Source organism: Periophthalmus magnuspinnatus, chromosome 1 (assembly GCF_009829125.3).
Source record: "Periophthalmus magnuspinnatus isolate fPerMag1 chromosome 1, fPerMag1.2.pri, whole genome shotgun sequence".
Lineage (NCBI taxonomy): Eukaryota > Metazoa > Chordata > Actinopteri > Gobiiformes > Gobiidae > Periophthalmus > Periophthalmus magnuspinnatus.
In genome coordinates, this window is record NC_047126.1 from 9,589,284 (window position 1) to 9,614,299 (window position 25,016).

General features: G+C 40.3%; 1 protein-coding gene across 1 annotated transcript in view; it reads left to right on the forward strand.

Annotated features, from left to right (window-relative positions):
- Window positions 1-3,551: 3,551 nt before the first annotated feature.
- LOC117377801 (zeta-sarcoglycan) overlaps window positions 3,552-25,016 on the forward strand; it is a 150,800-nt gene continuing 129,335 nt past the window's right edge. The window contains exons 1-2 of the mRNA XM_055221863.1: window positions 3,552-3,564; window positions 5,008-5,217. Of these exons, the coding sequence (XP_055077838.1) occupies window positions 5,008-5,217 (210 nt within the window). The 5' untranslated portion in view covers window positions 3,552-3,564. The remainder of the gene's footprint in view (window positions 3,565-5,007; window positions 5,218-25,016) is intronic.

The window sequence follows — 25,016 nt, forward strand, 5'->3', positions numbered from 1 at the left end:
CAGCACTTTAGATATGGGTTGACTTTCCTTGCGTGTTTAATGGGGCGATGTGTAACGTTTCTGCTACGTTATCGCACCTGCTTGTGTCCGTAGAAATGTTATAGCTTTGCCTGGGATTTTCCACAATGTCTGTCTCTGTGATTGGTTCCATCAGGCCAAGTTACAGGTTAGATCTGTGGAGAGGACAGTAGGATTCACAGTAACATTGTCGAGTTATTTTTGAGCAATAAAAACACCCATTATTGAATAGTTATAGTTTTTAATTGCTTCTACCTAGAGACAAGGCGGACTAGGGAAGTGCATGTTTGCAAAAATGAAAGAAAGAAAGAAAGTCGGGGGATCTGGTGAACACATCGCCCCCTGTTGTTATGCGGAAAAATTACAAAGCTGCTTATTATTTTGGTTGGAGTACTTTTTGTTTTGTCACTTTTAAACGATCGTGTTGAAGTAGCATGAAATTTTCCAATCTATCTTTTCATGTTTTACGCAAGGAACATGTCAAACTGGTTAGACTTTGACTGGATAATATGTGGCATTAAAAATACAAAGGACAAGTTCAAATATTTATAAATGCTGCTCGGGAAAGAAAGATATAAGAGCGTGCCGACGGATTCCTTCAATGGAAAAATGTACATCCTCTATAGGCCGCTTCTATCCTTGAAAAGCCCTCATAAAAGTTGCATTGTGGGTTTTTTTCATTGTTTCATTGTATATCTATAATAGAATAAGACCTTGGACTGCAAGTCACTGAACCCTGCAGACACACTTATCACAGGTAAGTGGTAGGTTCCGTCTTCCCACCCAAAAAACTTCCAAAAAACTAATAAACTCTGTAGCTCTGCGTTTGGACTTTTCGCACACGAAGCAATTTTTGTTTTCAAATTTTGCTTTTGTGGCGTCAACTTCGGCAACTGTTGCAGCATGAAGGCGAGATCCGGAAAGAAACTCAACAATCAAAGCGCCATTAAGGTCATGCGGGCTCAGCAAATAAAGCCATAATGTGAGGGAGAGTGAAGGGCCGATAAAGAGGGAACAGGGTGCACGAGGCAGATAGGGAGTGAATTAGGGAGTGCTGAAAGAAGTGGAAGGAGTGATAGCCGGAGATAGCGGGCGAAGATGGACAGATAGAGTAGTGCCTTTTGGCTAGTGTGCGTATCTGCCGCCACCAATGACTCTGAGCTCGCACAAACATGGAGTCCACCGCTGCTGCTTATCTGGCCTCTTTCTGTCTCCGGCGCTTGCATCTGTCACCGTGACGACGCACACTCTCGACTCCAGCGCTCTAACCACATCTGTTTTTATCAGTTCGGTCAGTCCTTCTCGGCACTCTCCTGCAGCTTCAGCCTCACTCTAACTCCTCTTTATCGCTAGCTTCATCTTGTTTTCTATTTCTCCGTAAGGCTGTTGGGTAAAATTATCTTTCTTATCATCGGTGGTGGTCGTGGGGTGAGCACTTCTGAAACTCAGGTTGGGATTTGAATAATTGCGTTTGAAGTTGGCACAGCTTGGACACGTTTTCTCCTGGTACTTTTGCGTCGTTAAGAATTTTAATTTCAGCTAAATTAACAATAGATTTTTCTGTTTGTGTCAATTTTTTTTTGGAACCAGACAGACATACAAGTTAAGCATTTTAAATATAAGATAGGTAGGTCCAAGACATAGGAATAATAAGACATAGTGGTTCAAATGGATTCATAAATAGAAGACAAAGACAACAACAGTCTGTAGGAAACATTAAAAAAAATTAACCATTAGTGAGTGTTTATGTGTAGCGTGTGTATGTAGCTAAAACATGTTGAAGATGAAGGAAAGGGATCAATGCGGAGAAGCTGGCTCGATTTGGTCGAAGGAGGAGGCAGACTCAAAAAAAAATTCCAGTTAATGAAATTTATTGCAGATCACTGTGGAAAAATAATATGTATTTACAAAAATGTACTGTCCTCAACTAAAACAAAAGCAGCAGAAATGAACAAAACTGAGGAAAAAATAAAACCCACATGTACCCAGCTGTACTGATTCTCCTAAAATACTGGCCGTGTCCCAATTCGCCAAACTGGCCTTAGGATCATGATTGGAAGTGTGTGTCGAAGGGCAGTTACGTAATTTCCGGCGCGACAAGGGCTGTCCCATTTCAACCCACCCTACTGAATGCGCCCACAAACCTGCCCTCCCCTTTCCACCGTTTCCATGGAGATCGGACGTGGCCGAAGCGTGCATCCATGCACACTTCACACACTTCTATATCCCATCATGCACCGCAACTACGCAAAAATAAAGATAAGTACAGGCCGTGTGTTTGATGATTAAAAAGGAGGGGAGTTGCATGGTATAAAGGAATGTACAGTTATTGTTAGACAATAAGTAGACATTATTATCATGAGAAATTATTACTGCAATAAGAATAATGTAAGAATGTTTGTTTCTATTGTAAGCGTCAAAGACCAAGAGACTGAAACATAAAGTCAGAAGGTTTAATGAGTTACACACAAGTAATGTGAACAATGAAGCAACGGACTCTGAGGAAAGGACAGAAGAGAGTCCTGAGATGTGCACAAAATCTTCATGTGTTCCGGTACAGTCCATACGTCTGCGCCCCTCGTGGGCATGTGTCATTTACCTTAGTGTTAGTAAGTCAAGATACTAGTTTGATGTAGCACTGCACTGCTAGAAAATACTTCACAATAATAATATGAAAAGAAATGGCACGGCATAGAAGGGAAACAGCGCCCTCTACTGTTATTAAAGTGGTGTAGACACTGGCCAAAATACCGAATGTTAAACTGCAATATCCCACTATATGTATAACTAATCAGTGTTCTCTGGTTTATAGACTATGAATGTAAAAATTATATTGTTATCTCTGTTTCTGTTATTACGTTTTCACAATGTATATTTTGTTAAAGTTATGAAGTAGCTACAATTGAGAAAAAAATCACCTCAAACGTTATATTTGCCTATTGATATTCAATCTAAACAAAAAGAAACGGCTGTGATGACGACATCTTGACTTTTATTCTATTAAATAATAAATCATTAAAAATAACGTACATAATGTACGTATCGTACGTTCAAAGACAGCAGTGGAAGTGCGGTCCCTGGTTTAGGCCTGTCCCACTTCAGCAAGATGGCGGCTACACTGAGGAGGACACACTCTCGACCGGAAGCTTGAAACCACACTTTGAGGAGTACCTCGAAGGGTCCCTTCAAAAGGTGCATTTGGCGAATTGAGACACGGCCACTGACTGGCTTACATACCCTCCTAAGCAGAAAGCACCTCCCCCGGGTCCATACCATCTACTTTAGAGGTGCTGTAGGTGTAACTTTTAGCAGGATCTCCCCACTAACTGCATCTTTTAAGGGCCTAAGTCCCTTTAACTCGAAAGTGTTTAAAATAAAACTATAAACACTTAAATGTTGAAACAAAATACATAAAGACATTGAAATAAAAAAATTAAAACAATAACTTCACCCAGTTCTCCCCTCCACATGGTCCAGCCCAAGACCACACCCAAGCCTTTAAAAATGGCCGACATAGGCCACGCCCCCCCCTTTGTGGAGATTCAGGTAAGAATGGCTGCATCTGTGTTGTAACTGAATTGACTAAATGTAACCAAATAAAATCTCTTTAAAGTAACAGGTGTTTAATTTAAAGGTAAACCAACTAAAAAACGAAACAAAACAAGCCTGGGATAGTTATGTTTAGCGTTCAGATGAATGTTGTTGGAAATCAACAAATGCGTGAATATAAGCAAAATTATGGTGATATTAACGGGACAAAGGCCCACTTTGTCACAGCGAGTAAGAGGGGTGAGCTCAAATGAAAAAAAATGAACAAAGGAGATATGAATATACAATTTTAAATGATAGTGATTAAAAAGGGGAAAAAATGACTTGGTGGAGTGTTGTGTTCCTCAGTGTTAGCAGTCACAGATCCACAGTCATTCCAGTTGTTTTATTTCTTTTCTACAGATTTCTTCTTTATTCTTTTGTGTCCATTTTGTGTCAGAACTGCAAAGTGACCTGAACCTTAAATGCCCTTACAGTCGGGTGAAACACACTTTCTGTAAAGTTGAGTCTCTTTTTATTAATGTGCAAATGTGCAACTCTCTAACACATATTTCCATCACAAAACATAAACTTATTATGATGTTATTAAGATGTAGGAGTCATTCGTATACTGTGGCTTTGCAAAGGCAGTACTTTAGCAAGTGTCAAGTGATCAGTCAAGGACCCTTGATATCACTTGTGGAGAAACTGGAACAAAGAGTGTCTTTGTTCCATTATGTCTTTGTAAGTATACTGTTAGGGATGAACTGTTCTTGAAATCCACCTGGACCTGGTGGACCTGGTTAAGGTGGCGCCAGCATCTGGACCCTGAATGGTTTTGGGCATGTCCTTGTATAAGCAGAGATTTATGTTTCCACTAGGCCTGTCACAGTGATTACTGTATCGACGTATTGTTCAATATATGAAACCTTCAACAACATTTTTCGGGATCAATATTTATCATGTGCACTGGAAGATTTTTGGTTAATTTTTTAGCTATATGACAAGATTTAAGTCTTCAAAGGTTGAATAACTTGACTATGACTCATTACAGATGCAAAGTACTGAAATGTCACATTCTACTATTCATTTATTGCAGCTCCTGATTTTTCTTATATAATATTGTAGATTTAGAATAGTTTTTTGTGGTTTAAATCTGCTCGTGTCAGTTTCATAAATTAGTTTCAATATTATTGTTTATCATCTCTATTCACTTCACCAATATATCGAACTTCAAAATTTGTTATCACGACAGCCCTAGTTTCCATAAATAATTAACATTTTGCTTTGAAATCAAATGCATCAAATCCATCCTCTAAATTAAAAAGAATAGTTAATAACACGCCTACTGAATTGCTCCTCTGGGACAGATAGTTTTTTGTTTTGTTTTTGTTTTTCCCTTGTTTAATTAAATTTGGATAGAAATGCATGTAAATCTAATGAATATTCTCTTTTCCCCAGATGACGCAGGAGCAGTACATCCTGGCAGCACAGCCCAACCCCCTCCACCAGCGGGGGACGTCGGTGTGCGGGACGCAGGTGTACCCTACGGTGGGCATCTATGGTTGGAGGAAAAGATGCTTATACTTCTTCATCCTGCTCCTCCTCGTCACCATGATCGTCAACCTGGCCCTGACCATCTGGATCCTCAAAGTCATGAACTTCACTCCGGTAAGACGGCCATGTTGGAGTGTGTGTCCACGGGCGGGTTGTAAAAGTGTCACTGTAAAATACTGCTCGGTCTTTATGTGGGGTTTTATGCGAGAAAGATGCGAGATGTGCTTTTAGAGGCTCGCAGTAATGCAATGCAACATGGGAGCCATAATTAAAAACACAGCGGTTGAGGCGAGTGCGTGGGTGTGTGTAAACAGGGCACAATTTGAATTAATTTTGTTCCTAGGGTGTGAAGATTTACCCAGAATCCCTCTTTTTTATATTTACTGCTGCCTGTTATAGAGCTAGGCCCCTTTGATCCTACTTTGGGAATTTGAACTATCACGGTAAAAGTTTTAGTGACTTCTGCTCTGACTGATGTGTCTCGAAATTAAATATTCTTATACACGAAGTCAGCTATAAATTCTACTCCAAGTTGAAATGGCCATGTTGTTTTGGAAGAAACTAAAAAACATCTCTTCCCCTCCCTCCTCATCATGATTTAAAGATGGCTGACATATTGACCATTGAATATCTTTTTTTCTGATACCCATAAGCCTCGGGTCTCTTTAGTCCTATAAAGAATGTGGGCTTGTCAGGTGTGATGACATTTGTGTGAAGATGAAGCGTGTGCATGTTTACTCAGATAGCTACCACTTGCAGAGTTCCAAGTTGAGTCAGAAATTGCTATTTTGACACTGTTGAGTTTTGAAGTCAAGATTGTCCCTTTCCATCTTTCATTTACAAGAGAAATATTGCAAGTAATTGGTTTTCTCATTTGAAGTTTCTTTGGGACGCTGCATTGCTGTTACTTTTAGATTTCGACTGCCTTACCATTTTCTATTCTGTCTGATTACCACCACTGCTTTACTAAGCCCTTTTTAGAAGAGTGTTTTGCAAAAGCCAGACTTGGAGAATAGCAGATAAATACAGTCGCCTGAAGTGACTGAAGGAATGAACCACCTGAGGGTAGGTATTTTCAGTGGAAATACCAGAGGCATGACTCCTCCTAATAGGTATATATGTTACTCACATTGAGGTATTTACTGCAAATGCCACTGCTATAGCAATGAAAGAATAACAGGTTTATACCAATATCTGTCAGGTTGTGTCGTAAAACCTAATAAAACCTCTCAATGGTGGCAAGCAACTTACATAAACGCAGCAGGGCAAACAGACAGATGTGGCTGCCGTTCTGTGCCAATGGCCTCACTCACATTCAAAATTTGCAATTTGTGTGAAGTGTATTGTCCAATGGCTTAACAGTAGCATATTGGTTGTAGATATTAAACAGTCATTGTTGGGATTCCTGTCTCTCTCTTCCTGTCTTCTTACACTCTGGTTCAGGTGCCATTCCTTGCCTGTTCGTCACTTCAGCAACTGCGTAATCACCGGCCCATTCTACCTGCTCTTCTGGCTCAGCTCCCCTGGCACCCAGCGTTCTAGTCCTCTAGAACCCTGGCTCCCCAGCTACCTACTTTGCACTGGTTAATATTCCCCAGATCTGCACCTGTAAAATAAAATTATAATGACTTCTACCTATGTTTGTGTTCTGCTCTTGGGTCCACTTACCATTTTTGTAACAGTACAAACAGGCCAAAACATGGACACTAATAATCCAAACCCTCTGATCAAGGTAGATCAAGAACCTCTGCTCCAACCAGAGCCAAATGCTCTGTTCCAGGCTGTCTCCAATCATGGGAGACAGCCTGGCACGACATTCAACTCAAGTGCTTATAATCAGCAAGCTTTCACCACCCAGATGAGTCAAATTGAGACCATGTTGGCTAGTCTTAGCACTGTTTTCAACCAGCATCGCTGCTGCTCAGTCAACACAGGTTCCCGATTTGACATAGCAGGCCTCACCTCCTACACCACCTGATCACTAGTACTGAGTTACATGTTCCTGGCTCTGAACATTATTCTGGTGACATGGAAAAATGCTATAGTCAGCTCCAAAATAGCATTGGGGGTATTACAAGGAAATGTATTATCTTGGGTTAACACGCTGCCAGGGCTCTCGTAGTGCTGATTATTCTGTAGACTTTAGGACTCTAGCTGCAGAGGCCGTTTGGGATAGTGTGGCCCTCCAGAGTATGTTTATTAATGGACTAAATTAGCAACTCAAGGATGTACTAGAATTGAAAGATGAATATAACAATCTTGAGTCCCTCATCTCTGCAGCTATTAAGTTGGATAACCACCTCCGTGAACCCCGCACAGAGAGAGCCTATCCACGATCTTCACCCCACTGGTCTTCCACCTCGCAGCCCTGGCTGACTTTCAACACCCCTCAGAGTTTAACCTCTAAAGTTTTGCCTTTGAATCTGGTACAACTGCTGGTACCTCTGATGTGGAGCCTATGCAGTTATTAAGAACTCATCTTTCGCAAACACCTCAGACGAATCAAAGCTGGTGAGTGCATTTACTGTGACCAAACTGGTCACTTTCTAGCCAATTACCCCGTCCGGCCAAAAGGAGAAGCTCACCAGTGACTGTGGGGGTGCTGGTGAGTCTGTTTCCCTCTGGTTCAGAGACTCCACAGAGAATGCAACTTCCTGCCACTCTCTGTCTTAACAATTCTAAAGAGACTTTTTCTTTACTTGTATCAGTCCTTATTGATTCTGGTACTGAAGATAATGGGCCTTTGGTTGCCAATGCCCTAGACAGAAGACCTCTAGTTAAGGTAATTCATCGTATAGAGCCTGTTAAATGAATGCTTTCTGGCAACCACAGAGAGAAAATACGCTTTAACCTAATTTCCTCGCCTAACTCACCTATTGTGTTAGGATTACCTTAGCTCAGGCACCATAACCCACACCTGGACTGGTTGTTTCGCAAAGTCATGTCTCATGTTTGCATTCTGCTCTTCTACCAACAGATGTCACTCTCAAACCCATTGATTTGCTTGATTTGGTTCTCGTTTCTGAGATTTACCATGATCTTGGAGATGTTTTCAGAAAGGAGAAGGCACTGACATTGCCTCCACATCATAAATACGATTGTGCCATTGACCTCCTACCTGGTACAACTTTTCCCACCAGTTGCTTCTACATTTTAACACATCCAGAGCGAGACACTATGAAGAAGTATATTGTAGACTTTTTGAGCTCCTTCATGGTGCCACGGTGTTTACCAAGCTTGATCTCAGGAATGCTTCTCATCTTGTTCAGATACATTAGGCCTTTTATACACCCTTGGGCCATTTTGAACATTTGGTGATACCATTTGGACTGACCAAGGCCATACTCAGAAACCTGAACAGGTTTGTGTTTGTCTACTGGACGATATTGATTGTTTTTTCTTTCTCTCCAGAAGAGCACACAATGCATGTTCATCAAGTTTTGCAAAGATTACTAGAAAACAAACTTTTTGTGAAAGCTGTGAAAGTTCAGGATATCATCTGTGAATTGCCTAGGTGACATAAGTGAGAGTAGCAAAGTTTGGTCAGATCCTGAGAAAATCCATGCTGTAGGAGAATGGTCTAGAGCTAACAGTGTTAAATAACTCCAGTGTGAAGCTGAACAAGCTTTTCTCAAACCTAAGTCTTCTGCTCCGATTTTATCTTGATTCATTCTAACAACTTATTGTTGAGGTGGATGTCTCTGACACTGGAATAGGAGCTGTCCTATCTCAGCAAGCATCCATCCAGATTCTACATTCCACTTTTGTGCCTTTTACTCCCAGTGATTTCCTCATTTGTCCATAACTACCCTGTTTGAGCCCGAGATGTCTTAGCCGTCAAGCTTGCTCTTGATGAATGGAGAGACTGGTTGGAGGGAGCAACTCATCCTTTTTTGGTTTGATCTGATCATAAGAATCTGACCTACAGCCAGGCAGTCAAATGCTGTAATCTACAGCAAGCTCGTTGGGCCCTCAGTTTATTTCTCAGGGCTGGAAATTGGTTTTCACTCTCAAACTAATGGTCAAACGGAGCGTACTAACCAAGACTTAGCGGCCGCACAGGCTGTGTGGCAGTTTAAAACCAAGTCCACTCAAAGCACTCATCTACATTGGCTGGAGTGTTCACACAGTTCTATGAAAAGTTCTGCAACTGGTTTTACACCTTTTGAATGTTCTTTGGCATATGAGCCACCTCAAGAGGCAGAGATTTTGCATCCTTCTGTGCAGGCTCATCTTTGCAGATGCCATAAGATCTGCAAGGAGGCTCAGGTGGGTCTGTTGTGTACTGCTACTGCATCTCTTGATTATGCTCCTGGTCAAAAGGTTTGGCTTCCCCCCCATCCCTCCCGCTACTTTTCAGCTGCTAGTTAATTCTTCCCAGATCTGCACAGATCTGCTGTAAAATATAATTGTAAAGGCTTCTACCTGTATTTGTGTTCTGCTCTTGGGTCCACTTAACATTTTGTAACAGTTAAAGTTCCAGTTTTAAGATGGCCACTGAGAATTTTGCAGATTAGTTTCAACTCCTAAAATGATCTACTTCCATCTTTTGTAATAGTTGTTGGCTAATTAACAGATACAGCATTTGATCGTGAAAGAAACTGCATCTAGAGGGAGAAGCTGACCTCTCGCCGCTCTTTACGGCACATCTCTTTCTAAGCATATGATCCTCTGGTTACTGCTCCCGTATACTTCCCCCTATATGCTGCCTCGGGCCCAAGGACAGTGACTGTGATCATATATATGCACATGAGGGAAGTTTGACCCTCACAAACCTCCTGTAAAGCAGCCCCACATCAGGCCTTATGTTTCAATAAAAGACAAGGGGAGAGAAGAGGGGCGGGGAAGAGACTAAAGAGGCTGTGCCGGAGGGGACCAGCAGCTGAAGAGCTAAAAGAGCTGCACGCATTCCAGAGGCACTGGACGATATGTGCTAAACAGATCAGAGCTAAAAGGTAGAATTCTTTGTAGCCAGAAAAGGAAGGCCACTGGGGAACTGAGGTTATTTCTTAACTCTTTTACAAATAATTACAAAATGCTTATACTTTGGTGAATAGAATGATTCTCACTAAGACTTTAGGAATCCAAATTAGATGTTGGGCCTCAGTTAAATACAGGGATGCAGACTTAATTTTATACTGAGAAACAAAAATACGACACAAATACAACTGCGTAAATTAGTTTAGAAAATTGATGCTTTCTTTTAAGAGTTTGTTGTGGCCTAGTAAAACAATAGAAGACAAGATTATGAGTCATAATACTGGCAACTTGACCGCTGTGGAATAAAATGCATCTATTTGGAGCCTTTTCTGCTTTGTGATTAAGAAGGTATTTTAAGATGGAACTGAAGCGTGAATATTGATAGGTAAACATGAGTCAACTGATTTTAAAGTACAAAGACGCAGGCATAATCTACATTTGAAGTAAGCAGATAAACCTTTTTTTTTTTCAGAAACACGAGGGTTTTGTAGAGCTTAGAGGGGCACTCTTTTTGGACATGGGTTCACGAGATATAACACATTGGAGGAAGGGTTGCTCTGGTTCAGTAAGCATCTGTCTTTGCAGTGTGAGGAGAGTGCGTAAACATTCAAGCAGAACTGTCCTCTGAGAAATGTGTTGGCCTTTTTTTTTCTTTTTTTTTTCTTTTTTTTTTTTTTTTACAAAGATGAAGTCACCATATAAAATGTGTTACTTTCAGATCAAAATAGTTATGTTTGAGGCGAATTTCTATTGCAATGTGCTCACTTTGTGCAGCAACTCTGCAGTTCCAATTCAAGTCCTGATCAATTTTTCATTATTGTTACACAGTAAAACCAGGAAGAGTAAATTAACTGTAAATTACAGGCAAATAGGCTAGCTGTAAGTTGCTGTAATTAAACAGTAGCTTAGATGTCTATAGCCGCAGACCGTGAGCGTATATACAGTAGATAACTGTTTTTATGTACATTTACAGCAAGGTGCTGTTTATCATTTTCTTTGGAATTTACTGTAATTGTTCATTTAATTGTTCAAATGCTGTGTTTTATCATAATATGCAAAACCATGCCCCGTACAAACCAATAATGCACAGAAAGATATTTCAGGCCAAAATCCATTTAATAAAACAACCAACATGTATAATTAGTCATATATACAGACAACATGATTCATAGGAAAATAACCGTAAAACACAGAAGAAATTAAACAAAATATCATGTCTAGTATTAAATACTTGGGAGAAGAAGTGAGTATTGAAGACAAACTGCAGAAACAGTACTATTACTATTCATAGTCCCATTTAAAAATAAAAAGCATCATAAACACATTCTTATCAGCTCAAAGTCCATCATGGTGTGCAGCCTTGTCCCCTGCACTGGCACACTGAGTAGAAACAGACTGAAATAAGAACAAACAGAAAGTTAGCTTCTCTTTAGCTCACGGCTAAAAGCAAGCACTAGTTTCTGAAATACCACTTAATGAAGCCTAATGAGTTCATACTGTTACTGTTCCTGCCCTGCACTTCTTCGTGCTGCTCTCCTTCTTGTGGGGCCGTATGTCAGATCCGTGAAAGAGCCTGCTCCCCCGGCTCTGGGAGCAGAGAGAGGGGAGGAGGGACACATATATACTGCTAAATGAACAAAATAAAATGAAAATACAGCCTTACAAAGCACATAAGTCATCAGCCAGTAGACCCACTACACTTGTGTTTCTTCCATGTAGACCAGATAGTAGTTTGCAGCCTAACTCAGGATCCACTTTGCACATGGGAATTAAATAAAAAGGCCCAAACAATAAAACGACTCTACTGTATTTTAACAAAACCAACAAATTAATATATTGCCTTAACTGTACAAAATATATAGTAACTTACAGATAGATGCTGTTTGTGGTCCAGTGGTGACTGACGGGAGCAGGTCTAAAACTCTCCAAAATTCCACTTTTAACTTCTGTGTCCAGTCTAAAAACCAGGCAAATTTTCATGTCTGAAATAAAACCTAGTCTAAGAAGTACAAAAAGTAAATATTAAAGTCCTGTTGCAGAGTTGGCTGCTTTGAAATATTTCCTTCTGATTTTCCCGCTCTTTTTCAGAACCATTTTTCCCAGGATGCAGCGGGGGGTTAGCAGCAGTACAAAAACACACTTGTCACTAGGTATTGCTCATTTACACTGGTGCAGCAACAGTTACTCCTGTCAAAAATCTCACATCAGATTAGCATTTCAAAGCGTATTAACAGCCAACTGTCGAGTAGCAAATTAAGTGTAAACCTAGAGTGAAAATGAATGGAAACGTGGGAATGCTGCTGTTCACTCAAATGCCGATGTTTGAACCAGAGAGATGTTAAGTATCCATAATCAATAGGCTATTAGCATAATTGGGCTTTGGGTAGATAATTAGGCCAAATGAATAGAGACAATCTGCTGTTAAAGAGGCGATAAACGTCTCCACTCTGGAATCTTTACTTTGACCTGGTTAAATCTATGGTACCAATATTTATCTTTGGGCCGTTTGCTAATTACCCAGAAGTGAAGTTCTAACCATTTGTACTACTGTAATTACCCGTCTTATTAATAACTTGTGGCCTACTACTACACTTAAACATCAGAGGTAGCCTGTCCCAAAGACTGTGGGTCAAAACTGTAGTGGTATTTTTTTGTGCGATGTGGTGCAACAGTTCAGATGAATGATTTTAACGCACAGAAGTCACATTTACTATAACAGCAGCTTCAGCCTGGTCTTCTTTGCGTGACTCTGCATGAGATCTAAAAACCAAAAAAAAAAAAACGAAAGAAAACTGGATTACTAGCTGTTTTGTGGACTGGGTGTCATTATTTGCAAGAGGACACGTTCTATTGGATAATAGGGATGCTGCAGTTTAACTTTACAACTTTACCAGAGGTGAGTAATAAAGTCGTCTCATTATTTTAGCCATTTCCTGAGTTGCGCCTCCGTCTGCCCCTGGCGCTCTGTTTTATTGGCTGTTACCGCGGTGGTGTTTTGTGGTTATATGCCAGTAGGGGTGTAGCACCAAATTCGGGGCCCTGGGTGCAAATCATCTTGATGGGCTTCACTACATGTTGAATGAAGAGTGCATATTACAGACTTTGTGAGGGGCTCCTCCCTGCACTGGGCCCTGGGTAAATAGTCCCCTATGCCCCCCCCCCCCCCCCCCCCCCCCATGTCTGATGCCCCTGTATGACAGAGCAGCTCAGAGTGGCACTGAAACAACACTCATGGGGAGCGTAGCGGATTAAATATGGCATAATACGAGGATCCGAATTCAGGGAGAACCAAATCGGGTCCTAAACCGTGCAAATGATCGTGTAGTGTGTGGTCATGGAGAAAAAATGACAATGATACTACATATATTGTCTCGAAATGGAAATTGTTGTCTTTTCTACAGCTAAAAGTACCCAAAAGAAGTAGGTCTACAGCACCAACCAGCGCTAGTAACTACTCTGCCATGCTCAAATGTTCTTCTTTTTCTGTTATTTTTATAAGTTCGAGCCTTTCATATCATATTTTGTCATCCCAAAGAATAACCAACATAGACCAAAGCCCCAATTTCTCGCTGTCCTATCAATTTTCATCTACCAAGGATAAAAATAAGTTTCCAGAAGTTTCGAAATTCTCATTTTGAAAAGCCGCAACGGGAATACAACTCTTCTTTGGCTTGTCATTGTCACCAGTCCAATCATGTCTGCAGTATAATGAAGGCATTTTTCAGTTTTCCAGATGAGATCCTTATTACGTGTGAGAGAGAGAGAGAGGTAGGAGATGCCGTTGAGGAGGAATTTGCTTTTGAAGTGACAGTTTTGGCACTAAATTGGAGAGGAGGGACTTCTCTGTTCTTTTGTGTGTGTGTGCGCCGACTGAAAGTAATGCAATTATTTAGCGATTGTTCATGCTGATTTGTGTGTGCAGTCTGCGTGTGTCCTCCTGCGGGTCCCCTTGGGTTTTCACTGCAGAGAAATTCAATTTGACTTGTCACTCACCAATCAGCCGGCCTAATTCTAGCCTGGGACCAGAGCGGAGCTGTGCCGGTGCCAGGCGGGTGTGTATTTGCATGAAGATCAGACTGTGTGGTTTGTCTAATGTGTGTTTGCACTCCTAATAAATCCATGCACAATGTTGTATCATGTGTTAACGACATCAGCTGCTCATGAGGCTCGCTCGTGCCAGAGTTTAACCGTGACAAGATCATCTGACATTTTGGGTCCAAGTGATCTGCCCATTTCCAAGTAATATCCCTAAAGTTAAATTGGACAAATGTGAGTATTTAATTACATAAGGACAAAACAGAGCAGACCAGGAGATGGAAGCTGATTGAGATAAAATCATGAAGCTGTTTTTGGAAGAACTGGAATTGGATATGACTGTAATCCGTTGCTAGATAGGGTCCAAATTAACTCTGGCCTCAACGGGGCAGTCAGAAAAGAAAAACATTGATTTTTGCAATGTTTTATTGTTTACTTTAAACAGTGCAGTTACTGATGAAATAATGCATGTGGTACGGTACAGTAGAAATTGTATGGGATTATTTTATTTGACCAGGGACAGTGCAAAGTAATGCATTGAGTGTTTACAGCTTTAGTTCCTGAACAGGTTGATGTGAGTACTAAATAAAGTGAATGTACATAAACCACCCCAACCCTAAGTTGCACAAATAAGGAGTCACATCATCCAAATATTGCTCCAAAACCAACAATTATTCCATGATCATGAGGGTGACTGATCCGAACATTGGCAATTTTAATCCCACTCTCGACATGAACATTATTAGTAGAGAGGTCATATCCACTGACCTACAGGTTGGCAGTGTTATTCTAGCTCCCACAGATGAATCTGTTGTTGTGTCCTTGGACAAGACACTTAGAGAAGACCTACTGTGCTCGTGTCTCCTCTATAGTTATAATCTGTGGCACCTGTGGATCATTATATTTTAATTTGCACATTTTAAATCACAATATTCATCTAAAATGACTTAATAAAAGAAACTAGTCCACTGACTTCCGCGTGAGAAAACTGCGATGCCCAGTGGGAGCTGACATCACTGTAAACATCTCCACAAGAGCCGTAGAGCTGTTGGCACCTCCTATGGATAGCTGCAGATTACGTTAGCAAATAGCAGATTTTTTTTTTTTTTACAACGCTGCCGAGTCCTATGCGTATGATTGATTACGAAAATAAAATTTAAGTGGCCGTATGTCGGTGAAAACGGGGATTAACCCTATAGCGTCAGATGCTATCGCCGCCGATGGACTTGCGGTTGCGGACTTTCCATTACTGTAACTCACCAAGCTACCAATTGTGCTATCATGTAAATCCAAATGGCATCTCAAAGCAGAGGCATGGGGCTCTTTAAATATGTTACTGTAATTACGGTAATGCGCTTTTGTTGTCCCTCGAAGATGACCAATCAGAGCGCAGGTGCCGCGGGATTCTCCCAGTCAGTTATTTGATGCTTCAAAAGAAAAATAAGGATGGATATGTAAAATAGAGGTAGTTGTGTGAAAGAAGGCAAAATTACATGCTGATACTTCCTTTAACATGATGTTTACGGCTAAAAAAAGAAAAGTCTAGGTGAGCTATACGGGTCTACAATGTGCTCAGTCCTTAAATGGTTAAAGATTGCTCAAACATGCACAAATCACTCCAAATACGACTTTGAGAGGATAAATAATAAGGAAACAACTATAACCTGGTAAAAGCTCTGTAAAGTCTATTTTGCAGATAGGTCGGATTTAACCCACCTTGCCCCTAGTGTCTGTGTACACTGTGTATGAATGTGTGTGTGAATTTGTGAGTGGTTCCTTGATGTAAAGTGCTTTGAGTGCCTTGAAGGTGGAAAAGCGCTGTATCAAATTGTGACCATTTACAATTTACTATGACCATCATTCAAAATAACATTACTCACTACTACTTACTAACGGTACAAACTTGTGTAGATGCCTTTTCCTTACGACATTTTGTGTTATGTTGGCTGTTACTGTTACTACAGATAGATCAATTCTCGTGCTGCCTCACCACACATGAGTTACACTGTGTCCTAAAGCCGATAAAAACAACAATTGGAGAAGCAGTAAAAGCAGCATTAATTAGAAATCGTGTTATGGCAACGTAAAATGGAGCTGACACAAGGAAATACTGCAGGGATGATAGAGGCTAATCAAATCTGGTTATAGCTAGCAAAATCTGTTCCCTAGCCCCATTCTCCTTCTGCTTCCTTGTTGTAACATTTTAGCACACGTGTAACTCTACCTGCTGCAGTGTCCCTTATGGCCATGCGCTGTCAGATGCACCACCTGCCTGCTGCCTGGATTTTACTGAACTTTGACCCTAAACACTTGTACGAATCCTCTCTCATATGTTAAGACTTGTGCGCTGGCCTTGCTGTGCCCTCTATGCTAATTAGCCAATGAGATTTAATAACGCATTTGTACAGGTATGATTACGTCGTTTATTTTTGTGTTGATGTTTTTGAGGCTATAGTGCAAATACAGTGCAAACTAATAATGAATTTGTCCCAGTTTTCATTTCCGGGTTTAAATGGCACCAGAATCTTAATAATGTTACATTGTGTCTACACATTTCTAGTTTAATGGGAGCCCTTCTCCTGTATGGCATCGTGAACACCACAAATCATGTGAGAGTGACAGTATATGAAGAAGTGTTGGGCAAGTCCATACACAGTGACGTATGGGAGATGACAGCGGGGATGGGATCCTCAGTGCGCCTGCAAGACCGCTGCTGTTTAAATAGAGCATACCTCCTCTCTCTCCCTGTTTTTTTTCTTTCTCGCTCACCCTCCTTCTTCCTCCCTCTCTCTCCCTCTCCCCCTCCCTCTCCCCCTCCCTCCCTCTTTCTCCCTCCATCTCATTTCTGTGGTGCCAGGGAGGTCCTCAGAGACAGGGGTCTGTCTCACTCACAGTCACAGTGGAAGTGAGATGATGATGGTAACACTCACACAGTGTGTGTGATATGTGAAGTTCTATCCAGGTACAGTCGTTTATCCAAGCTTCACACAGGAGCTGAAAATGTGCCATTAGAAGCTGATATTGGCTTTTCAGATGTAGACCTTTTTAAAGAGCAAAATGAAAGATGAAATTAAAGTGAAAAGAGACTCTTTATTATATTTCAGAATGCAGGTTGCTAAGGCTCTGCTGGTGATGCTGAGGCAGTGCATTGAGAGATTACACTGTGAAGTTTGGGTTTTAAGGATAAGATCATCTGGCTAGGATCTTTCTTTAGTGTCTCCTCATCCTTGTTCTGTTCCTCCTCTGGGTCCTCTACCTTCATCCCTCCATCCATAGAAATGGTGTGTTACATTATAGTGTCTGGGCTGAAGGCTCCATCCACCTGTGACCTCTGTAAGTATCAGGCCTATGTTTTATATTGGCCTGACACCTTTTGTAGTAATTTAATACTTGCTTTAAAAGCATGTTTGTTTGATTTATATCTCAACTCCATATGGATTTGCAAAATTATAGACCCAAAAGACAATGTCAGCTTTTGGACCATGCTGCCATAAAATTTGACCTTAGAATGTTTGAACATAATATAACAGTTGGCAGCTCATTGACAAACCACAAACACACTTTTAATAGCTTTTTATTATCCTATTAAACAAGTCATATATTATTCTTTTGAACCAAATCCAACACATGAAGATACATTGCGTCCTCCATGTTGCTCCTCTTTTAACATGAGCTCACTGCCTGAAAGAGCCGGTAATTTGACTGTCATAAAATCTCAATTGTTAAGTGAATCATAACTCATACAAAGTATATGGCTCTGTAAAGGAGGCGGATGCATAGATAGCACTTATGAGGCTGTTACAGCCACAGCCAGTGTCCAGTGGTCTAGACCGGCCCCTGTCATTATCGCTTCTCAAGCACAGTTCATGGGCGACACACATTTTTCTCTCTGTGCTGACCTCAGGTAATGGGAGAGTCCAGCGTGAAATACTCTGTCCTCAACAGTATATGTGCTGGGGGAGGCCGTGGTTAATGTGACGTATCCATCAGGCCCAGAGTGCTGACACATCTGATGTTAATCGCCCCAATAGTCACACAACACACACCAGACACACACAATATACACACAAACACAAGAGCAGGTATCAAGTCATCGCTACTACCAAAATGTTCAGATGTACAAGATAACATTCATTAAAAGTAGATACACATGTTCTTTCCAAAGGTATTTAGTGACTGCATTAAGTTGAACGGCTGATGATGACGATTATGTCGATAGTAAAGTATGGACAGTTAGTTTTAATGGAACAAGTTCAACCAGCAACTCTGAAAACAGCATGACATGTTATAGAGGTAACTACAGTTACTGTATGATGTTTTTACTAACTGAACATTTACTTGTGAAGTGGAAACAGTGAGGCTAATGTATTGTAGTATGAATGCTATGCCAATTTGTTAAATGAATCTTTCATAGCTCTTCTAATTTATGCATCGTGCTGATTCATTTATTCAGGGGGAACTGTGCACACACTAAAATGATAGCAAGCAATCATACTAGAGCAGGGACATCAGCTCTAAAAGCTAATACAGCTTTTGGATAGACCATGTGTAGGCTACACTATAAATATTTCTCTGTATTTCATCATGATTCAGAAAATACCTGATAAAAGTATGTTGCTACATAAACAGATTGTGCAGATTGTGACACAGTTCAAAACTAAAGACAGCAGTGGGGGCTGTTTGCTCTGAACTGTTGGAAAGTTCGACTTTGATTAGCCATCACAGCGCGCGGCTCACTGTTTGACTATCAGATGACTGGTGAATGTGGGCCAACCTACTATGGCGAAAAAGCCTTATTAGAGAGAGGAACAAATACACGTTTTTGTCCAAACCTGAGACATACAAAGCTGTTTTCTTTAAGAGTCAGCAGCATTTTCTCTTGAAACTTGCCAAGGGAGGCGAAAAAACTTTAACGTTAAATCATTTTGATGTGTATTTTTATGCACGAGCCCCTGGGTATTCTTGTGCGGCGGGTAAGACAAACAAGTATAGTGTCTGCTTGTATATGTGACGTCTAAATTTGAATCAGTCAGCACTTTAGTCCTATTATTTCCAATGGCATTGTGTCAAACTATGAAAAATAAGCAAGGCGTGAGAGCTGACCGCAGTGGTGTGTACGCACGCCGCTGTTGGAGCCAGTGCAGGTGGTCCTCTGTCAGGCCCGCGGCTGTGGCAACACAATATCATCCCGTCAGCAGTTTTTGCCTTGTTATCTTCGCTGGCACTCCATCAAAGATATAAGCAATGATAAATAATGAACACGTGCTGGTCTTAATGGAGTGGATACATGTGCTGTATACAGTCAGGAAATCCAGTGCCATTTGTCTGCTGTTTATTTATCCTCATGTATGTTTAGATGTCAGGGTTTGAACTGGTCCATAACTGTGTTTCAGTGGAACTAGATTGTTATTGTTGGAAGTAGTACCTGCATGCAGTAATCATATAATATCGGTAAGGTGGAATTGGGGTGGAGAAGAAGGGAATCAGGTGGAGTTGAGGTAATTCAATCTGTAGGGAGAAATAAACAGGAAGATTTTTCACAATCAGAAATTATTATTATTAGTAGTATTTATTTGTATTTTTATTTATTTTATTTTACTTATTTTTTATTTTTTTATTAACCTTTATGTAACCAGGAAAAACCCTACTGAGATCTAAATGGACCTGGGCCAAAGTGACAACATTTACATATTCACGCTGATATAGAAACGACTTAAATGATTTTAAAAGCACCACATTTAAGAAAAGAGGCAATGTTCATATGATTCTCCATCTTTGTTTTTGATAATATAGTGAAAACCCCTTAAAGAAACCAACTCACAAAGCTTCAGTTCAGATCATATTTAATGCATATTTATTGAAAGTGAACAAAAGTTAGTAGGAAAAGTAGGAATATGCATTGGAAGTGTGGTACAACATCAAATGAATAATGCAATATGTGAATAATTGTAAAATATAGACAAAAATATAACAAAATAAACAGTATGGATAGAACAGCAGGGCAAAACTAGCTGTGCAAATGTTGTTGTTGACAGTATCTCATCAGCTGAAGTCTGCTCCCAGGGCTCCTCTCATAGGGATCCTTATGTGCAGGTAAAATCACATCTCCAGCCTCTGCAACCAGGTCACGTTTCAGTGGGTGAAGTCCAAGTGAATCCTGCCTGACTTTGATGAGAGGAGCTGACAGAGAAGCATCAAAGGTTCAACCTTTGACATTTTCAGCACAACAAGTTGGATGTTCCGTCAGCTGGAGATGCTTTGGTCATTATTTAAGTATTGTAAACAAGAATTAGCAAGTTTTGGTTAGAATAATAACTTAAATTCAGAATGCAGACTTCACAACACGGCCTGTCTGCATTCAAACATACTATTTGTGTCATGTGTATTGCATTGGAGGGATCAAAAATAGATATTACTAAAGTCGTTCTGGAGATATTCAACACTAGAATATCAAGTATATTGTCTATAATTAAAACTATCTGATTAAAAATAATATGAAACATCTAGTGCAAGTGTTTAAAGTGATATTTGTGCACTTAAGTATTTAATGGTCATGTCCTTACTTGCACTGGCGCTCTGTGGGATTAATACAGTTATTTTGATTAGATTTTAAAATTTTATGGTTCAATCACATTTTGTGTTTAACTTGAACCTCCACCAAGACATTTACAGGCACATTTAGATCACTCCTGTTGCGTCGTTATAGTATCATCTGAGTAACGTTAGTGAGATAATGCAAAAAAATCTTTTCAAGATACATACAAACATGCATACATACATACATATATATATAATTCATTTTTGTCAATATCACCCACACCAACATACTACCTGTCATAGCTGACATTTTTAGATCCCATCTCTGTCCTCTCTCCTTTTCCTCCAAATAAAGCCCTTTCTTCCCCAGATGGATTTTGAAAAAAACAATCCACGCATTTGTAACATTGAGTCTGGATTATTGTAATTCTTTGTGTGTGGGGCTGGACCCGGGCTCCCTGCAGAGCTCACAGACTGTTCAGAACACTGCAGCACGTCTGCCACAATGAGCCTCATCAGGCCTTTGTGTGCGGCCTGTACGGCTTCTGTTTTATATTGGGTCAATTCAAAATATTAGACAGTGTTTAAATGTGTGCACTCTATGGGTCCTCTTTATTTGAGGGAGGTAGTGCAGCTCTATACTCCACCCAGAGGTGGCAGAGCCTTTTTCTGTGGCAGTGCTCAGACTAGAAACAGCGCCCTCTCAGTCTTTTAACGCAGTTTAAGACTAGAGTGAAAACCCCCCTCTTCTCCCTGGCATTTAATAGTAGCTAAACAGGATATCTTGTTTTATTGTTATTTTCGTCTGTAGTTTTTTTTGTTGACTTTTTTGTGAAACTCTTTGATCAGCTGAAGTTGTTCTTGTGCTTTATGAATTATATAAACTTTAACTGAATTGAAATAATGTCACGTGTAAACTTTGATGTCTCAGCGTAGGACATTTGAGGATTTCTTGCCTGAAGTCAAAGTCCAGATTCCACATTGTTACGAGTGGCTCAGAAAGGGAGGAGAGACGTAGCAAAATAACACAAAAAAGCCCTAAATTTGGTCAAATACTTTCTACAGATTTCCATTAATATTTTGCAAAGGAATTAAACACACAGATTAAAAAGAAAACTAATAAACAGTTCAAGCTTAACTAAACTGGTCTCTAACTAATTACAAACTATTAACTAATAATAACAATAACCAAGTGTCTCAATGAAAAATAGCATAAAAGTCTCTGCAGCCATGTGAAAACTAAAGAGTAACAAGAGACACAATCACACGGGCTGCGAGCCGGCAACAGGATGACCCAGCCGCCCCGAGCCCCCGGCAGATGTGCCTGTCCAACGCAGCGCAGAGACAGCAACGACCAACTAGAGTCTGAACATAGGTCAGCGTAGTGAAACGGGATCCGGGAATCACCGACACAATTTAGCATGAACAGAAACAAAGGCAGTGAGAACATTGGAGCAGTAAGTTACGTTACAAGAGAGCCATGGTCCGTAACAACATCGGCATCATGACCTGTAATTACAAAGGACTAACCTATGTGTAAGTTTGCAGATGAGCTGTGCACAAAGACTTAAAAGATGTCCTCTCTGTTTTGTTGTGCATTAAATGATCTCCAGAGGGATGAAACTTTAATGGTTCCTGTGGGGAAATTGGATCAGTGCAGCGGCAAATAGGTTACAACAGAATGGAGCGGGGAAGGTGACAGGAGCAATTATAACAGTTACATAGTATTTGGAGTAGTCTATTGCCGGTATATTTGTAGCGTATTGATTGAAACGTCATAAAACAGTATATTATAAACACAAATATTGAAACTGATGAAATAATGCAAAAAGTGCCAAAACAGCTCCACTCGCTGACGGTGGTGTATTTCCTCCGCCGGAACTGTGTTGAGACAAATCACAACTATGAGATTGCAAAAATCAATTGGCAAAGTAAAAACACGAGCACGTTCTGTTCTTTATATTTCCTTCACTTATCTCCCTTTATAATATCTTATTTATGAAGTCCTTTGATCCCAAGCTTGATTCTTTCTCTGTGAGGGGGGGGCGTAAAAAGTTTATAATGACTTTCAACCCCATTTTTTTTTTCTTCTTCTTCTGTCGCTTTGATATCTTTTCAGTAAAGTGGCCGGCTCGTCTGCGTCGGCCGAGTTCAAAAGGATGTAATACACGACGGACAGCGGCCCCCACAAATGGTTCTATTGTATTTAAAGGACACTTACAGCAGAAGTCCTAGAGACAAAGGAGCAGGCCAAGATGAAAGCCTAAAGATCTGCATTAATCTTCGTAATGATAGCGCTAGTGTATGCGCTAGTGTCTGCGCTAGCGTGTGCGCCAGCGTCCCGGTACTGCGATGAGACTTTTATATTGATTCATTATCCCAGATGCAGCAGCTGATGTGACGTATGGGGACATATTCAGTGCTTTGGATTGCAGGGCTGGCCCCACACAGCTGTAATTATAAACGAATGATTCACACATGATCCCGGCGCTCACAGCTGTGTCTTTATTGGCCCTGTTGGATTCCATAAGATCAGTGGAGGTTCATTCAGCCACCTCGTTCCAGCTGAATCGGTCGAGCAAACACAAAAAGGGTTTTTAGTTTTCCAGAAATAAAGAAAGGTGATATATTTTAAGATCACTACAAGATAAAAACCAACCCCCAGTGGCTGTTGTAAAGTGCTGGTTAATTAGAGGTTCTTGTAAATTTTGTGGCGGAGGCTACGACATTGGCTCGTCTCTGTGGAAATGTTAATGCGTTACCTGGAATGTTCCACAGTGTGACATTAAACTTAAACACAAACAAATGATGGCAACAGGTCAAATTACACGCTGTAAGGAAGATGTTTGTTATGATGTCAAGCAGGTGGTGCACGCTCCATAAAGGAAAGTTAAAGAGCGGTATTATGCAAACGCTACTTTTTTTGCCATGTTATGTCGTTAAAAACATGTCTGAAGTGGTTTTAGATGTCCTCCGTGCATTTCTGAGTAATCTTGCAAGCTCATCCAGGCTCTATACACACCCTCGTTACGGTTAACAGTATGAGCACAAGCTTTTTGTACGAGACTTAGCTCACAAGCCGACGTAACCCATGCTCCCGTTTTTCATAAATATACAAAATCAGGCCACAAAACGCTACACTACTTCACTTCACAAACTTGAGATGATTGTGCTATGATAGTATGTTCTGAATGGGGCGGGACTTAGCACAGGGAGCAAGGAGAAGAGTGTTAAAAACAAAACTGAAAACATGACAACATATTAATACATCGTTTATGACAAATATAGCAGTTTTTAACTAAAAGAAGTCAACATGTTGATTTAAATGTGTTTACAATCTAGACCCCATAGAAGTGTAATACCCCGTCTTTTAAATAGTGCAGCTTTAAGTTAATACTGTGCAATGATTGGTTGCATGGAGGCAGTTAAAGTTTTGGATTTTTTATGTATTGCCATAGAACTAGGGATGCACCAATTCAGCATTTTCAGTTCTGATATCGATTCTGATTCTGTGGTTTTAAGTGTCTGTCGTTGCCGATATCAACCGATACCAGTGTAGAGGCTCAAAACAGCATTTATTTCCTTGATACAAAAATAAAATATGACCAAATTGATCTAAATGTGTTATGTAGCTGTTATTTATCTCTCAAGTAACAGCAGAACAACTTTGTATATATAAAAATTCTAACATTATGAGACTTTCTTGGCCGACCATGACCTGTAAATAATCAAATTTCATCAGTTTGTATGTCAAAGCAGGATATCAGCTGAATCAATATTTGGAAACCGATATCCAGTCCAGCAAGATATTCAGTACTGGAGCCGATATCTGTTACGGTATGGGGTCGGTGCATCACTACATAGAACGCACCAGTAGAGAGGTGTTTGCTAAAAGAACTGCATTGCTTCTCAACGTGTGTATCATTTTAAAGCTGAAAATACAGTACCGTATCTAACCATTCCTGACTGTTTATACATTTTCACTTTGTTTTGAATTACTCCGAATTATTGCCGATAAAGAAACACTTTCACTTTCCACTCACATCTGTTTACTTTCGAGCCCTGAATCAAAACATATTTATTTTGTTTATTTCTGTCATTTCACTATGCATTGTTATTGCTCAAAAAGCTGACCCTGAACTGGATTGACGTAAATCGAATTATTGTTAACGCTTACTTACAAAGGCCTTCAAAAAGCCTCACTTTGGCTTTATGTAGCATTCAATTTCCAAACAATCGCCGCTCTAACCTTTTGCTTGTAAACGTTTTATTTGACGTCCAGGAGCCGTCAGCTGGTGTGAACTCATTTATTATTGCCGTGTCACCTGGCAGTTGTAGCCACAGATGAATAAAACATACGC